The sequence below is a fragment of the Nomascus leucogenys genome, chromosome 15, assembly GCF_006542625.1.
Source record: "Nomascus leucogenys isolate Asia chromosome 15, Asia_NLE_v1, whole genome shotgun sequence".
Taxonomy (NCBI): Eukaryota; Metazoa; Chordata; class Mammalia; order Primates; family Hylobatidae; genus Nomascus; species Nomascus leucogenys.
Window position 1 is genome coordinate 17,931,199 of NC_044395.1, and position 18,223 is coordinate 17,949,421.

Consider the following 18,223-nt stretch of genomic DNA (forward strand, 5'->3'; position numbering starts at 1 on the left):
TGATACTTTAAAGATGGAAAAGAAAGGAAAAGGCATGGTACAGAGAGGAAATAGCATATGGAAGGCATGTAAACACAGGATGTGAATAGTCTAGTGATGCTAGCATGGCCACGGATAAATTGGAAACATAGGATGGAGCTGGGCTGTGAAGGGCCTTAAATGATAGTGCTGAGATGAAGACTCTTCTGTAAGTAGAAGGGAGCCAGCCCTTGTTTTTGAATGAGGAGGTAACAGGATCTGGTTTGTGTAACTTTGTGCTATGAATGGATGGCTTAGGGAAAAATGAAATAGACAGGAAGTAAGCAATAGCATCAGTCAAGCTAGGGATGATAAGAGTATGAACTGCAGTGGTAGAAATGGAAATAGAAAAGAGGAGGTGGATTCAAGACACAGGGAGTTGAAGCAAATAAGAGTTTTATTACCAGCTTGAAATGGGAAACGAGGGAGAAAGGACTTGAAGATGACTCCAGTGTTTCTAGTAACACAGGTGGTGATGTCACTAATGGGGGTAGAAGCGCTGAAAGTGCAGGTATGACTTTGGAAAAGGGTGGGTTTGAGGTATTTCTTCCCAAGTAAGTATTGGGGATTCATGCCAGGAACTTAAGAGTGGTACCAGGGCCAGACATATAAATTTGGGTTATTTATATCAAATGCTGGTAGAAGTGGTGAGATTAAAAGAGTTAGCCCTGAGAAAACAGAACAAGGAGAGGCAGTTAAAATCAGCAGAGCCTGCTGAAAAACACCTGCTGTAGAAGGTAGAAAGAAGGAAAGCAAATAGCAAAATGAGAGTTGTCAACAAGAGTAAAACTGGAAAAGAGAGGGACGGGTTTCAGAGAGTAGGTAGGTGCTTAACATTTTCAGATGCTGTGATTGCAGGGAGCATGGTATCCCTGGGGCATGAGGGATTTCTAGCCTGTCACATGGGTATACATACATAAATAAAAGCATTTCTACAGCAAAGACTCGTTTGGCCGGCTATCCTTGCTCATTGTCTTAGTGTAGCTCCCGAAGACTCATCCCTGCTACCTCCCATCTGCTGCCTCTTGTAGCAGTAGGAGAGGGAGAGAAGAAGGGAGGAAAACTGAAGCACAAGGAGAGTTAAAATTAAAATGTAAGCATTCTTGCTTCAGTTTGTAAATAAGTTGCATATTCTTCCCTTTGAATAAACTACTTAATTATAATAATGTCACTTTATCTAATTTTTAAATGGTCATAGATGTGTTTGTCATAAGAAGTAAAAATAACATAAAAATTCTGGGTCCAGCTGAGTAGGCTTACATGTGTTTCCTGATTCTAATGTGGTCTTAACATTATCCAGTTTCATTTGCATTCTTTTTATTTTTTATTTTTTTTGGAGACAGAGTCTCACTCTGTCGCCCAGGCTGGAGTGCAGTGGCGCCATGTCGGCTCACTGCAATCTCTGCCTCCCGGGTTCAAGCAGTTGCCCTGCCTCAGCCTCCCAAGTACCTGGGACTACAGGTGCACACCACCACACCCGGCTAATTTTTTGTATTTTGGTAGAGAGGGGGTTTCACCATGTTGGTCAGGATGATCTCCTGACCTCGTGATCCACCCACCTCGGCCTCCCAAAGTGATGGGATTACAGGCATGAAGGCATGAAGGCATGAGCCACTGCCCCCGGCCCCATTTGCATTCTTTTTTTTTTTTTTTTTTTTACCTTCATGTTCTTTTTTTTTTTTTTTTTTTTTTTTTTTTTTTTTTACTTTCATTGCCATTCTTTTTTATTATTATACTTTAGGTTTTAGGGTACATGTGCACAATGTGCAGGTTTATTACATATGTATCCATGTGCCATGTTGTTTTGCTGCACCCATTAACTCGTCATTTAGCATTAGGTCTATCTCCTAATGCTGTCCCTCCCCCCTCCCCCACCCCACAACAGTCCCCAGAGTGTGATGTTCCCCTTCCTGTGTCCATGAGTTCTCATAGTTCAATTCCCACCTATGAGTGAGAACATGCGGTGTTTGGTTTTTTGTCCTTGCGATAGTTTACTGAGAATGATGTTTTCCAGTTTCATCTATGTCCCTACAAAGGACATGAACTCATCATTTTTTATGGCTGCATAGTATTCCATGGTGTATATGTGCCACATTTTCTTAATCCAGTCTATCGTTGTTGGACATTTGGGTTGGTTCCAACCCTTTGCTATTGTGTATAGTGCCGCAATAAACATACGTGTGCATGTGTCTTTATAGCAGCATGATTTATAGTCCTTTGGGTATATACCCAGTAATGGGATGGCTGGGTCAAATGGGATTTCTAGTTCTAGATCCCTGAAGAATCGCCACACTGACTTCCACAATGGTTGAAATAGTTTACAGTCCCACCAACAGTGTAAAAGTGTTCCTATTTCTCCACATCCTCTCCAGCACCTGTTGTTTCCTGACTTTTTAATGATGGCCGTTCTAACTGGTGTGAGATGGTATCTCACTGTGGTTTTGATTTGCATTTCTCTGATGGCCAGTGATGATGAGCATTTTTTCATGTGTTTTTTGGCTGCATAAATGTCTTCTTTTGAGAAGTGTCTGTTCATGTCCTTTGCCCACTTTTTGATGGGGTTGTTTGTTTTTTTCTTGTAAATTTGTTTGAGTTCATTGTAGATTCTGGATATTAGCCCTTTGTCAGATGAGTAGGTTGCAAAAATTTTCTCCCATTCTGTAGGTTGCCTGTTCACTGTGATGGTAGTTTCTTTTGCTGTGCAGAAGCTCTTTAGTTTAATTAGATCCCATTTGTCAATTTTGGCTTTTGTTGCCATTGCTTTTGGTGTTTTAGACATGAAGTCCTTGCCCACGCCTATGTCCTGAATGGTATTGCCTAGGTTTTCTTGTAGGATTTTAATGGTTTTAGGTCTAACATTTAAGTCTTTAATCCATCTTGAATTAATTTTTGTATAAGGTGTAAGGAAGGGATCCAGTTTCAGCTTTCTACATATGGCTAGCCAGTTTTCCCAGCACCATCTATTAAATAGGGAATCCTTTCCCCATTTCTTGTTTTTGTCAGGTTTGTCAAAGATCAGATAGTTGTAGATATGCAGCATCATTTCTGAGGGCTCTGTTCTGTTCCATTGATCTATGTCTCTGTTGTGGTACCAGTACCATGCTGTTTTGGTTACTGTAGCCTTGTAGTATAGTTTGAAGTCAGGTACTGTGATGCCTCCAGCTTTGTTCTTTTGGCTTAGGATTGACTTGGCGATGCGGGCTCTTTTTTGGTTCCATATGAACTTTAAAGTAGTTTTTTCCAATTCTGTGAAGAAAGTCATTGGTAGCTTGATGGGGATGGCATTGAATCTATAAATTACGTTGGGCAGTATGGCCATTTTCACGATATTGATTCTTCCAACTCATGAGCATGGAATGTTCTTCCATTTGTTTGTATCCTCTTTTATTTCATTGAGCAGTGGTTTGTAGTTCTCCTTGAAGAGGTCCTTCACATCCCTTGTAAGTTGGATTCCTAGGTATTTTATTCTCTTTGAAGCAATTGTGAATGGGAGTTCACTCATGATTTGGCTCTCTGTTTGTCTGTGATTGGTGTACAAGAATGCTTGTGATTTTTGTACATTGATTTTGTATCCTGAGACTTTGCTGAGGACAAAAACCACATGATTATCTCAATAGATGCAGAAAAGGCCTTTGACAAAATTCAACAACCCTTCATGCTAAAAACTCTCAATAAATTAGGTATTGATGGGACGTATCTCAAAATAATAAGAGCTATCTATGACAAACCCACAGCCAATATCATACTGAATGGGCAAAAACTGGAAGCATTCCCTTTGAAAACTGGCACAAGACAGGGATGCCCTCTCTCACCACTCCTATTCAACATAGTGCTGGAAGTTCTGGCCAGAGCAATCAGGCAGGAGAAGGAAATAAAGGGTATTCAATTAGGAAAAGAGGAAGTCAAATTGTCCCTGTTTGCAGATGACATGATTGTATATCTAGAAAACCCCATCGTCTCAGCCCAAAATCTCCTTAAGCTGATTACCATTTGCATTCTTAAAGGAACAAGTACCACTTGCTTTATTCTGCCTAGGTTTACAAAGGGAGCAGTACTATTTCTGCCGACATAAACTGACCATGTTTATCTTTGTATTTCTGCTCATCTATATCTCTGTTTCACTATTATTGTTTTAAGTGTCTGACTATGTGGTTTCTAAATGTTCTCTTTTTGCATTTAATGTTCAGACTTAATGATTTGGAATCTTTGGTGACTAGAGACTAGTGTTTGCTCAGTTACAATAAAAGGTTACAATAATATGAATTATGTCCATTTGCCTTTCTAGATTTTGGTTTCAGTAACCTCTTCACTCCTGGGCAGCTGCTGAAGACCTGGTGTGGCAGCCCTCCCTATGCTGCACCTGAACTCTTTGAAGGAAAAGAATATGATGGGCCCAAAGTGGACATCTGGGTAAGTAACTGCCTTCTGTTATACCCCACAGCATTAGCTACCCTTGGTTGATGACAGCTATTCGCATTGATACATAATGATGCACATGAATTGAGATCCTGGTCACCTGTTCTTTCAAGTCCCAATTCCTGTGCAAAGCCTTTTTGTTTTTTTGAAACAGAGTCTCACTCTGTCCCCCAGGCTGGAGAGCAGCAGCATGATCTTGGCACACTGCAACCTCCACTTTCCAGGTTCAAACGATTCTCCTGCCTCAGCCTCCCAAGTAGTTGGGATTACAGGCACAAGCCACCACACTTGGCTAATTTTTTGTATTTTTAATAGAGACAGGGTTTCACCATGTTGGCCAGGCTAGACTCAAACTCCTGACCTCAGATGATCCTCCCACCTTGGCCTCCCAAAATGCTGGGATTATAGGCATGAGCCACTGCACCCGGCCTACTTGTGCAAAATCTTTCCTCCAATACTTACCTTGTGGACTGAGCCACAGATTTCAAATTTCCCCTTTGCATCTGCAAAAGAACCCCAAGGGCCAGCTTGGATGGGGGCCGTTGCCAAGAACAGAGATTATTTCTACTGTGGCCATTTACCTTATCCTCAGAGAATGAGTACTGAGAAAAATTCAGGATGTTATGCTAAATTAATGCCTAGAAGCAAAGAAGATTGTTAACTGTTCTAAGATGGAAGAAAAGGTTTATTCCGTAATCGTATGCATGACTCACCATCATCTGCATACACACACTACAGTGGTCTTTTTTGTTTCCCCTGATGTGATTAATTGTACACCCTGTCTGTTTGGGATGCAGAGCCTTGGAGTTGTCCTCTATGTGCTTGTGTGCGGTGCCCTGCCGTTTGATGGAAGCACACTGCAGAATCTGCGGGCCCGCGTGCTGAGTGGAAAGTTCCGCATCCCATTTTTTATGTCCACAGGTAAGGGAGTCGCTAGCACACAGCTATGAATGGGTTCATAAAAGTTAGACCCACTCAGTTATCCCACGAATTTAGTGATGGAGTATAAATGGCCCATTTACAACCTTTTTTAACTCCAGCTTGCTGACCTGATGCCTCCAGGAGGCAAGGTTCTGTAGAAACAGTATACAGGTTTTGGCATCAGAGAGCCCTACGTGGGTTTGAATCTAGGCCCTAAGTGTGTCTCAGCTTTAGTGTTTTCATCTATAAATTGGCTGAGAGTTTTGTGAGGGCTGCTATTACTGTAAGGATTAAATGAGATAATGTATGTGAAGACTCAGTAGGACCATGGCATAGCAGTAATGCAATAAATATTTTTGTTTCACTTCTGTCTTCCTACCCTTTTTCAGGATATTTCCACTTATTGGGTTCTCATTGCAATGTGGTTTTAAATGCCAAAGATAAAGTAGGCTTTGCATCTGAGTCTTGCTACTGCTTCATTTCCTATTTCTGTGCTCTTTGTCCTCCAGAATCAAATTTTAAAAATTTTATTTAATGAGTGGGCAGTAAGGTAGGCAGGTCTTGGAAAAATTTAACACTGAAAATAGATACAAGATGCTCAGAATTAACAGTATTTTATCACCATTTATTTGCACATAAGAAGGGAACATTTTAGAGACAATGCAAAAAGTCATATAGTTTTGCTTAATCATCTGTTTTCATTTTAAGGAAGAACATATGTCCACTGGGTTGACAGCAGAGTAGAAGCCCGTGGTAATTGTATTTTAGAACAAAGAGGTGAACCTTGGAGTAGATTTAACTTGTCTCCTTTGAACTGATAACTTCATAGTATAGAAGATAGTGCTAAATGCTGTGAGAAAAATAAAATAGAGAAGGAGTTAGGATAGTGGTTGGTAAGTTACATGAAACCCCTTCATGGAGAAAGTGACCTTTCAGCAAAGCCTGAAAGAATGTGAGGGTGAATGCTGTGCAGTCCGAGGAAGAGCACCCCCTGCCCCCCGGCTGTTGAGGGGTCAGCGCAGAGGCCATGGGGAGGGAGCATGGCTGCATGGGAAGGAACAGGAAGGAGGCCTGCGTGCCTGGAAGGAAGGAGCGATGAGAGATGAGGAAGAGAGATGAGGTCAGAGGGGCAAGAGGGAACTTAATTTTAGGGCCTAGTTAATGTGAAGACTAGATTTTACTCTGACTGAAGTGTACAGGATTGGAGGGTTTTGACAGGAGTGATGTAATCTGAGTTTTGTTTTTTCCAAATTTTATGATGAAAAATTTCAAACATACAAAAAAGTTGAAAAATTTTGCAGTGACTTTTGTTTAAAAAAGATCACTTTGGCTGCTATGTTGCCAGTAGGCTGAAAGGTACAAAGGCTGAAGGAGGGACGTCAGTTAGGAGGAGACTTTTACAGTAGTCCAGAAAAGAGATGTTGGTGGCTGGTTCCCAGTCTGTGGTGTCGAGGTGGAGATGGTAAGAAGTGATCAGATTCAAGAGATGCTACATACCATGTGTGGCAGGCACTGTTCAAAGCACTTCACAAACATTAACTCACTTCATTATTTTAACAACCCTATGAGATACATAAGATTATTGTCTCCATTTTACTGGTGATAAAACTGAAGCCAGGAGAGATTAGGCAATTTTCCCAAGATAACACCGCTACAAAGTGGCTGAAGTAGAATTTGAACCCAGGTAGTTTGGCTCCAACAACATTTAGTGTTGGATTTGATATGAAAGAAAGACTCCAGAGTTTCTATCCTGAGCAAATGGAAGGATGGATTTACTGCCAACTGAGATGGGGATGACTGGGGACGAATACTTACGTTTTGGAGAGATGTTTTAGACATGTCATGTTTGAGGTGCACATTAGACATCAGAGTTGAGATATTGAATTGGCAGTTGCATTTAGGAGAGAGTTCTGGGTTGGGGATTATGTTTGGAATCCCCAGTGTATAGATAATAGTTAAAGCCATGAGGTGAGCTCACATTTTAGGCAGTGGTTACAGAGAAGAGAAGAGGTCCACAGATTAAACTCTGGAACATACCGATATTTAGAGAACAAGCAGGTGAAGAGGGATCATAAGAGTTGCTGGTGAGGTAAGCCAGAGGGCCTGCTGTCCTAGGAGACAAGTGAAGAAACTGTTCCCAGGAGGAGGGAGGAGGGAGTGAGGAGCTGTGGGGAGTGAATGCTGCTGCCAAGTCAGGTAAGAGGATTGAGAACTGAATGTTGCATTTAGAAATGTGGAGATCATTAATGATTTTGTTTCTTTTTTATCCCCCCACACCCTCGCCTTCCTAGATCATTAATGATTCTGAAGTACACTTTTGGCAGAGGAACAGGAGCAAAAGCTTGATCATGTGGTTGCAACAAAAAAGGAATAGAAGGAAAATAGACAAAGGAAGTAGACACGCTCTTTCCAGTTTACTATAAAAGGAAGCAGAGAAGTGGTCCAGTATTGCTCTGGCCAGGGTCACCAGTGATCTCATTATTGATCAACTGCATATCCTTAGTCTTTTTCTTAATCACTGCCCAGCAGTGATTAACACTTCACCCTTCCCCTCCCTCCCTCTCTCCTTTCCTCCCTTCCTCCCTTCCTCCCTTTTTTGAGACTGGGTCTTGCTCTGTTGCTCAGGTTGGAATGCAGTGGTGTGATCATGGCTCACTGTAGCTCGACCTCCCAGGCTCAGGTGATCCTCCCTTAGCGTCCCAAGTAGCTGGAGCTGCAGGCACACACCACTATGCCTGACTAATTTTTTTTTTTTTTTTTTGGTGAAGATGGGGTTTTGCCATGTTGTCCAGGCTGGTCTCAAACTCCTGAGGTCAGGTGATCTGCCTGCCTTGGCCTCCCAAAGTGCTGGGACTACTGGTGTGAGCTACTGTGCCCTGCCTCTTTAGAGTTATATTTTAGAGCAGTTTTAGATTCATAGCAATATTGAGTGGAAGGTACACAGTTTGCATGTACCCTCTGTGCTGTCCTACCTCCCTCCCCTGCTAACCCCTGTCATTATCAATGTGCCCCACCAGAGTGGTATGTTTGTTACAATCAATGAACATGCATTGACACATTATCACCCAAAGTCCATAGCTTACATTAGGGTTTTCTCTCAGTGTTACACATTCTGTGGGTTTTGATAAATGTATAGTGATGTGTATTCACCACTATAATATTATATAAAATTGTTTCACTGCCCCCAAAATCCTCTGTGCTCTGCCTGTTTATCCATTTCTCCCTAACCCCCTGCAACCACTGAGCCTTTCACTGTCTCCACAAGTTTTTCCTTTTCCAGAATGTCATATGGTTGGAAACATACAGTATGCAGCCTTTTCAGATTGGTGTTTTTCAAATAGTAATATGCAATAAGGTTCCTCCATGTCTCTTCATGGCTTGAGAGCCCGTTTCTTTTTAGCACTGAATAATATTTCATTACCTGGATATACCACTCTTTGTCCTTTCACCTACTGATGACATCTTGGTTGCTTCCAAATTTTGACAATTATGAATAAAGCTACTGTAACATCCTTGTGCAGGTTTTTGTGTGGACATAAATTTTTAACTCATTCGGTTAAATGCTAAGGAGCACGATTCCTGGATCATATGGTAAGAGCATGGATAGTTTTGTAGGAAACTGCCAAACTGTCTTCCAAAGTGGCTATGCTACTTTGCGTTCCTGCCAGCAATGAGTGAGAGCTTCTGCTGTGCCACATCTTTGTCAGCATTTGATGGTATCAGCATTTTGGATTTTGGCCACTCTAATGGGTATACAGTGGTATTTCATTGTTGTTTTAAGTTTTAATTCTCTAATGATGTATGAGGATGAGCATCTTTTCTTATGCTTATTTGCCATCTGTATATCTTTGTCGAGGTGTCTCTTCAGGTCTTTTGGTCATTTTTAAATTCAGGTTGTTTATTTTCTTATTGTTGAGTCACTCATTACATTTTAAAACACTTTTTCTCATTGCTTCTGAGACGCCATATTCTCCAGTTTTCCTCCTGTCCTCTGAGAGCACCTTCTCGGTCTTCTCTACCAGACTTATTTTTCTCTTCTCATCCTTTAGATCTTGTCATCTTTACAACATCTTTCTGGAGCCACAGCTTCATCGATCACTGTGGTGATCAGTCCTCAATTAACTTTTTGGCCTGGACCTCTCAATCTAGGGCTGCATATCCAAGTATTTGCTAACCATTGTCTTCACTTTCATGTCTTGAAGTCAGATCAATGGAGACATCTTCAGAAATGAACTTAACTTCCGCCTCCCTAGATTTGCTCTATTCTGTATTTGCTGCCTTAGTGAATAGCATCACCATCTGACCAAGGCCAGCGTAAGCCTTAATGCTTTCTCTCTCACCAGTGCCACAGCTGATCAGTTACCAAATCCTGTCGATTCAGCCCTCCATTCATGTAGCCACTTCTAAGATCATACTATCATCTTCCCTTGCCTCAATTAAACAATAGCCAATTATATGGATTCCTGGCTCCAGTCTTGTCCCCCTCTAATCCATTGTCAACTTTGCTACGTGAGTAATCTTTCCAGAACACAAACATACAAATAAATAAAACATACTACACACACACATACACATACATTCTCCCTCTCTCTCTTACTTAAACACACAAATCTGATTATGTCATTTTCTAGCCTGAAACTTTTCAGTGGTTTACCATTGCCTCTAAGGTAAAGTTTACTTCATAAGGTGGCAAAGCATTGGCTTACAAACATTTTTGGCTATGATAAGAAAAAAGTACATTTTATACTGTGACCCAGAACACACATATATAGATACAAATGAACAAAAGCTTTGTTTGCTTGATTTTAGAGATGGGGTCTTGCTATTTTGTCCAGGCTGAACTTGAACTCCCCAGTTCAAGTGACCCTCTTGCCTCAGTCTCCCAAGTAGCTGGGACTAGAGGTGTATACCACCATGACTGAAAACAAAATACTTTTTTTTTTTTAGATGGAGTCTCGCCCTGTCACCCAGGCTGGAGTGCAGTGATGTGATCCTGCAATCTCCAGTTCCTGGACTCAGGCAGTCCTCCCACCTCAGCCTTCCAAGTAGCTGGGACTACAGGCAAGCACCAAGCACCATCATGCCCGTCGAATTTTTAAAAATTTTTTATAGAGATGGAATCTCACTCTGTTGACCAAGCTGGTCTTGAATTCCTAGCCTTAAGCGATCCTCCCTCCTTGACCTCCATGAGCCACGGTGCCCAGCCAACAAACAATTTTTTTAAAAAGGCAAAACTTACTATGTACAGTGCATTTCAATATATTTTATTCTATTCCATTTTAAAAAATGCTGATTTCAACTTACTAAATTGATCTCCTGTCTGCTATTTCAGAAACAATGACATAGAAATACCTTTATAACCTGACTCCTGCCTAGCTCTTCAGCCCCAGCTCCCACTGTCCCGCCAGTCACCCTAATTTTCTTCTCGTTCCCTGAACAAGTTTTGTTTTCTGGAGCATTTCCCACTGCTGAGAATACATCTTCCTTATCCCACCCCACTCCACCCACTCCTGTATTCTAGAATTTAGAATAAAAAAATTAGATTGGATAGAAATAAGAATCTAGATAATTTCTGTTCACTCTTCATGTCTCTAAAATTTCTCTTATCATGGTGCTTACCAAGCTTTATATTGTAACTACTTCTTTCATTGTATGTCTTCCACACCAGACTGAACTTAGTGAAAGTACAGACGAAACATGTCTTTTTCACAACTGTCAATAACCTACCATAGGATCTGGTGTGTAGTAGGACTTAGTAAATATTAAATCTGAATCAGAACCACCCCACCCCCAGTGGCATTCATTTACATTTAGAATAAAATTGAAGGAGTCATTATTATTATGGTCTACAAGGCACAGCTGTCATTGCCTCTTCTTTGGTCTCACTTCCTATTACTGTTCACCTCTGGTTCTGAGCTCCAGTCACAGGGCCTTCCTTGCTGTTTCTTAGACTTGCCAAACACATACATTCCCCTCAGAGAGGAGTCATAGGTCCCCTCAGAGAGGCCTGTCCTCGCTACCCCCATCATTCTCTTTCTGTAGTTCTGCTTTTTCTTTATAGCACTTAGCACTGCCTCACATTACTTTATTGTCTCCTCACCTCCCATCACCACTTGACCATAATAAGCATTTGGTTTTTGTTTACTGCTATGTTCCCAGGGCTTTGGACGGTGCCTGAGTTCTAGTAGGCACTCAGTAAATATGTGTTGAATGAATTAATGCATAGGGTTGTTAGAATACTGACTCCAAAAGCCCTTCTAGAGAGTACAGTCTTATCCAAATCATAGTATCAGTAGTAATATCAAGAAATTACATTTGTTTAGGGCTTTTAAGTTTATAAAATAGTTTCTTTTTTAATAGTTTTATTTTTTGAGACAGGATCTCACTCTGTTGCCCAGACTGGAGTGCAGTGGCGTGATCTTGGCTCACTGCAGCCTCCGCCTCCCAGGCCCAAGCCATCCTCCCACCTCAGCCTCCTGAATAGCTTGGACTACAGGCACATGCCACCATGCCCACCTAATTTTGTAGTTTTTTGTAGAGATGGGATCTTATTATGTTACCCAGGCTGGTCTTGAACTCCTGGACTCAAGCAGTCTGCCCACTTCGGCCTCCCAAAGTTCTGGGATTATAGGTGTGAGCCACTGCACCCAGCCAATATATTTTTTAAAAATATTTCAATTTTTCAATTTTTATATTTTTAGCGACAGGATCTTGCTCTGTCACCCAAGCTAGAGCCTAGTGGTGTGACCATAGCTCACTGTAGCCTCAAACTCCTGGGTTCAAACAGCCCTCCTACCTCAGGCTCCAAAGTAGCTAGGACTACAGGCTTGTGCCACCATTCCAAGCTAATTTTTAAAGATTTTTTGTAGAGATGAGTCTCACTACATTGCTCAGTCTGGTCTTGAACTCTTGGCCTCAAGCAGTCCTCCCACCTTGACCTCCCAAAGTGCTGGGATTATGGGCAGAAGCCAGCATACGCAACCTAAATTATTTTCTTTTACTTAATCTAATTTGAGCTACATAACTATATCTTAGAATAGGTAATAGCACATATTTTATCATCTTGCTGATGAAGTTTTGGAAGCTGAAGTTTAGAGAAAGGAGTTAACTTGCCAAAGCCACACAGGTAATAAGTAACTAAGTCAGTATTCAAATTCAGTGTTTGTTTTACTACACCATACTGTTGCAAAAAGAGCAAGATAAAGCACTTCCTTTACTTTTCCAGTGTCCACAGTGTTTCCTGTGAGCAACTTGGATCTCTTCTATCCTCCACCCCCATCACCTCACACCATGGCAAGAGATTCTTACTGAACCCTTCCCAGAGCCGGCTTCAGATAGGGGGTCCTAGAAAACAGCTAAGCATGCTGTCAGCCACACTGTCTATTAGTGCTTAGAAATAAACTAACAGTCTAACTGCTTAGAGCTGTTATTTGTAATATGATGTTAGTTAACCTGAAAGCTTCAAGACCCAGAGAAAGCCAACAGGATTATCCTAAATGTAGTCGCTCTTTAATCCCAGTTAAATAATTCCCTAAGTAGGAATAAAAGTTTTTGTATGATTAGTACAGAGAATGAGAACCAGTGTAGGAAATGAGTAGATACTTGCTGTATTACCAATATGATCTCTCTGGCCCTCGGTAACATACATGTGCTTGGCATTGCCGAATGTCATCTGCCTAAATCCCAAAGCCCATTAGAGAATACTTCAAAAGGATAAGGCGTAGCAGAAAATGAATTCATCGGTTGTTTAGGCTTTTCTTAGCTTAGACAACCTTCAAGTACCAGAAAGTGTCAGGTGAAGGAAGTTTAGAGTCTGTCCCTGAGTCCTTTTTCTGCTTACACCTCCTGTTTCTGGGCACAGTTGTATCTCAGTAGACCTGGAGCATAGTCTTCTGATGGAGGCGAGTGCTGGCTGCTTTTCAGCCTGTGAGGCCAGCTGCTATTGCTGTATTACAGGAGATAGTGTGGTTGAGGAAATTCCTGATGCACAAAATCCTTCCTTTTCTCAGCTGTTGTCATAGGCTTGAGCTGAGTTTATCTGTTTTTCTTCCTGAAGGATCTAGAAACTCCTGCAGAGCTGGTATAGTGTTCTAAATGATCACTTGGAAGACCAGAAAGCAAAGGCTCTACCATTTAGCTGCTTCTAGCCAAGTTGAATTCCAGAGTAGCTACATACAGCTGTGTGGGAGGCCATGCTCTGCAAATGGATATAGTTAGCTCAAGAATTCTAAGCTGCTCTCTATTGTCAGTAATGTGTGGAATGAAGTATCCTCACAATTCATGGATATTTCTATGCCTGGTGTTTGTGATACAAGTTTCCTTTCATAGGCATCCCGAGATGTACTAAAGACATATATTTTCAAGTTGGAATGACAGTGGTATACATTTAAAAGAGGATTTATTTGAGGCTAGGTTGATTGTATACCACCTAGTTTTTATAATTATGTATGTGTCTTCCTCCTCTCCCCACTAGAATGTAAGCCTCTTGATTATCAGAGCTGTGTTTTACACATCAATATCTTCCATAAAACCTGACAGCCCCTGGTAGGACATAAGCATTCAGTAAGTGTTTTTGAATGAAAAACTGAATCATCACTACTTAACTATGGAATCTTATATCAGACTCTTGTTTTGTTTTGTTTTGTTTTTTTGAAACAGATTTTGCCGCCCAGGCTGGAGTGCAGTGGTACAACCTCAGCTCACTGCAACTTTCGCCTCCTGGGTTCAAGTGATTCTCTTGCCTCAGCCTCCCGGGTGGCTAGGACTACAGGTGCGTGCAACCACACCCAGCTAATTTTTGTATTTTTAGTGGAAATGGGGGTCTCATCATGTTGGCCAGGCTGGTCTTGAACTCCTGGCTTCAAGTGATCTGCCCACCTCGGCTTCCCTAAGTGCTGGGATTACAGACGTGAGCCACCGTGCCCTGCCAGACTCTTGTATTATATTATTAACATGATCTAAATTATTTATTCATCAAACCACTTGGTTTTATATACTTTTTTTTTTTTTTTAATGTAGAGACAAGAATTTCATCATGTTGCCCAGGCTGGTCTTGAACTCCTAGGTTCAAGCAATCCGCCTGGCTCTGCCTCCCAAAATGCTGGGATCGTAGGCGTGAGCCATCACACCCAGCCATGGTTTTATGTAGTTTTGTTATATGAGTTATTGTGAAGGTGACCAAGTCAAATGACTTTTAGGTGTAAAAGGGTGTTTTGATCGACTATAGAGTTTGCTTCCTATGCCTTAAGTAAAATAAGTTTGATCCAGGCCAGTGTTTTTGGATAAACTTCTCAGAGCATCCCAAAGAGCAGTTTGATAAAACCCTGAGTCTAAATTATAAAGGATTAAAAGTTGAAACTTGCTGTTTTCTTGAGCTGCTGTGGAAGGTGAAACCTGGCCTGGCTTCATGTGTTGGCAAATGTTTCCTCTGACCTGCCCTTCCACCGATGGATGCAAATAACTTAAATTTTTTGAGCACCAGATTCATTCAATATATTTTTTTAACAACATACTTAAAGCCTAGTTTACCCTATTCCCCTGTTGTACCACCTGCTAGCAGACATACTAAGATCGTTTATTTAACTGAAGGAAAATTAATTTACAGTGAAAAAACTGCAGCGTTAGTGAGGGCATAGAGATCTCTTGTGGACAATATTTTTGAGTCTTTATTGATTAGACTTCATTGTGACTTAATTAATTGTAATACTGCATGAGCATTTTATCACTGGGAACGCAAAACCCAGGCTTACATAATGCTTCTGATGGAGAATGTACCCTGCAGCAACTGCCAAAAAGCTTCTACTTAGAGGCAAACAACTCTGCCCTGATTGGCTTACTTATCAAGAACCACACAGCATCTTGCTTGGCTAAAAGCACTTTGTTTAGAACCAATGGGGAAGGGATTAAATTGGCTCACCCACCAGTCTCCGTATACTGAGGGTCTCAGAATCCTCAAAGCAGTTTTCTCATACCTTTTGAGACATACTGCACCGCCACAGAGAAAAATCTTTGTAGTGCCTTCATGTCGGTGAATGTAGAAATCACAACTGATGTCCGAAAAGAGGTTAGAACTACTTCAGAGTGAAACAGGCCAGCTGTGTTCATTCCCATGACCTAACATAACTAAAAACCAGTAGATAAATATTGGTACTGCCCTATTTATTATTAGCCTTTTCAAACCAGCTGTCTCCTGGCTTATGGCAACCCTAAATAGAAAAATAAAAGGAGGACATTCCAAGTGGAAGGACTTCAGAGATATGGATAATAGTCAACATTTATTGACCACTTTCTATGTGTCAGGCACTGTTGCATTACCTTATTTAACGTTCAAAACAACTGAGGTAAGCTGTTTTATGAGGTAAACTATATGAGAGATTATTTGATAAATAAGAAAACTGAGGCATGATAAGGTTAAGTAACATGCCCAAGATGCACATTTAGTAGTGGCAAAGCTGAGATTTGAACCCAGGCAGTCTGGCGTCAGAGACCATCTAACCATATGTGTTTGTATTTTCATTCTCAATAAATACATAGTAAGTTACTCCAAGAATCAAGAGAGTTGTAGAATGGATATATTTGTCTACATCGGGATTACTTATTGAAAAAAGAGTAGCAGGAACTCTGTATTGGACCTGGAGGCAGAATTTTCTTAAACTGTAATGACTGATACTAGGAATCAAAAGATACTAGAACGTAAACCGCAAGATGGACAGCCTCCTGTAAAACAGTATAGCAAGCCCGGGTCTTTTCAAGGTTGGGCTAGAGCTAAATCTTGGCAACCCCACCCTTTAGGCCAGGATTTCATGATTTCTGAATTTAAATTCTGGCAGCATCATGCCCACCTAGAAAAACTGATTGAAAGTAAGGAAGTTCAAGAAATAGGTGTTATTTTTCTAATAAGTGGATATATATGGGTCAAAACCTTTTCTTTGTGTTCTGTCTCGGGTTGATAAACTTGTTAAAACTGAAGAGAAAAGCCTCTCAGTACATGTTTATTGATTCCTAAAGAAAACTTTTCTTATGGGCTCCATCTCTATTTGCGAAATTGTTCCAAGCCATCTCCCTATGGCCTCTATGTTCAGTCACTGAAAGTGTCTCACAAAATTTAGAGATTAAAAGAACTTTATTTCTATTCCAGGATATTCTGATTACAATAATTTGCAGAAACCACTAGGGTTAGAATTTATAGTTAAATGGATAATTCTCCACTTTCTTTTCTGATATCTTACTGTTGGAATATCATTTTTGAAATTTTACTGAAGTGTGGGACTTCCATTTTTCTTCCCCAGAGCAACTGAAAATAAATGTTTCAAAACATGACAGTTCTTCCTTAGTGCCATTGTGTCAAGAGAAGCTAATCTCAATGCCTATTTTTTATGAGTCAGATCTTACTACAGTCAGTACTGTCATAGATTAAGTTCCAAGGTTGTGTATTTTCTTTGTGTAAAACTGTGGCATTGACTACATCCTTGTCAGGCATGGTGGCATGCACCTGTATCCCAACAACTCAGGAGGCTGAGATGGGAAGATTGTTTGAGGCCAGGAGATCAAGATGGCCAGCCTGGGCAACACAGCAAGACCTTGTCTCTAAAAAATAAAAATAAAAAAAATAGCCAGATGTCACTTTGGGAGGCTGAGATGGGCAGATCATGAGGTCAGGAGATCAAGACCATCCTGGCTAACACGGTGAAACCCCACCTCTACTAAAAATACAAAAAAATTAGCTGGGCGTGTGGTATGCACCTGTAGTCCCAGCAACTTGGGAGGCATATAATCATTTATGAGGCAGGATAATCGTTTGAACCCGGGAGGCAGAGGTTGCAGTGAGCCAAGATCGCACCACTGCACTCCAGCCTGGGCCACAGAGCGAGACTCCATCAAAAAAAAAAAAAAAAGCCAGACGTAGTAGAGTGTGCCTGTAGTCTCAGCTACTGGAGAAGCTGAGGCAGGAGGATCACTTGAGCCCAGGAGTTCGAGGCTACAGTGAGCTATGATTGCACCCAGCCTGGCCAACAGAACGAGACTCCATCTGAAAATAAATTAAAAATAAATAACCAGTCCTTTAACTTGGTATTTAGAAATGTTTATTTCTATTATAGCAGTAGTGTGTCAAAATTTAATGTATAGAATAAAAGCATTCCAATCCTTATAACACCGTTGTTCTAGCAGTATCCAAAATAACAAAATTTCAGTGCAACAACAAAATCCCTTTATTTTGTATTGTTATAGTTAACATTTATACAACCTCTGAATGTATCTGTAGGTTAGCACATTTAGTGTACGTTATTTATATATACAAATATCATAATTTTTTTTTTTTTTTTTTTTTTTTTTTTTGAGACAGAGTCTCACTCTGTCACCCAGGCTGGAATGCAGCGGCACGATCTTGGCTCACTGCAACCTCTGCCTCCCGGTTTCAAGTGATTCTCCTGCCTCAGCCTCCTGAGTAGCTGAGACTACAGGCACAAGCCACCGTGCCAGGCTAATTTTTGTATTTTTAGTAGAGGCTGTGTTTCACCATGTTGGCCAGGCCGGTTTTGAACTCCTGGCCTCAAGTGATCTGCCTGCCTCGGGCTCCCAGAGTGCTGGGATTATAGGCATGAGCCACCATGCCGGGCCCAAATGTCTTATTTTGAGGACCATTTGTCTCTTTGTTTAGATTTTAAAATAGTGACTATGTTAAATAAATAGGTTTGACCTTAGCTGGCAGTTGACATTGACAGTGTTTCTTGAGCATATTAATGAAACATCATTTTTAGGGCTTAGTCCACAAGCAGAGTGAAGATTCCTAATTCTGGCTGGCTTCTTATCAAAAGAAGGTATCTTGGCAGAAAACACCCCTGGTTTCTTATTGATTTACTTTTTAATT

The 18,223-nt window shown here is 41.0% G+C and overlaps 1 protein-coding gene across 7 annotated transcripts in view; it reads left to right on the plus strand.

The window, feature by feature from the left end:
- Positions 1 to 18,223, plus strand: part of SIK3 (SIK family kinase 3) — a 267,686-nt gene that overhangs the window by 209,789 nt on the left and 39,674 nt on the right. For all 7 annotated transcript variants that reach the window (XM_030829422.1, XM_030829424.1, XM_030829419.1 and 4 more), the window contains exons 5-6: positions 4,304 to 4,428; positions 5,232 to 5,355. In XM_030829422.1, the coding sequence (XP_030685282.1) occupies positions 4,304 to 4,428; positions 5,232 to 5,355 (249 nt within the window). The remainder of the gene's footprint in view (positions 1 to 4,303; positions 4,429 to 5,231; positions 5,356 to 18,223) is intronic.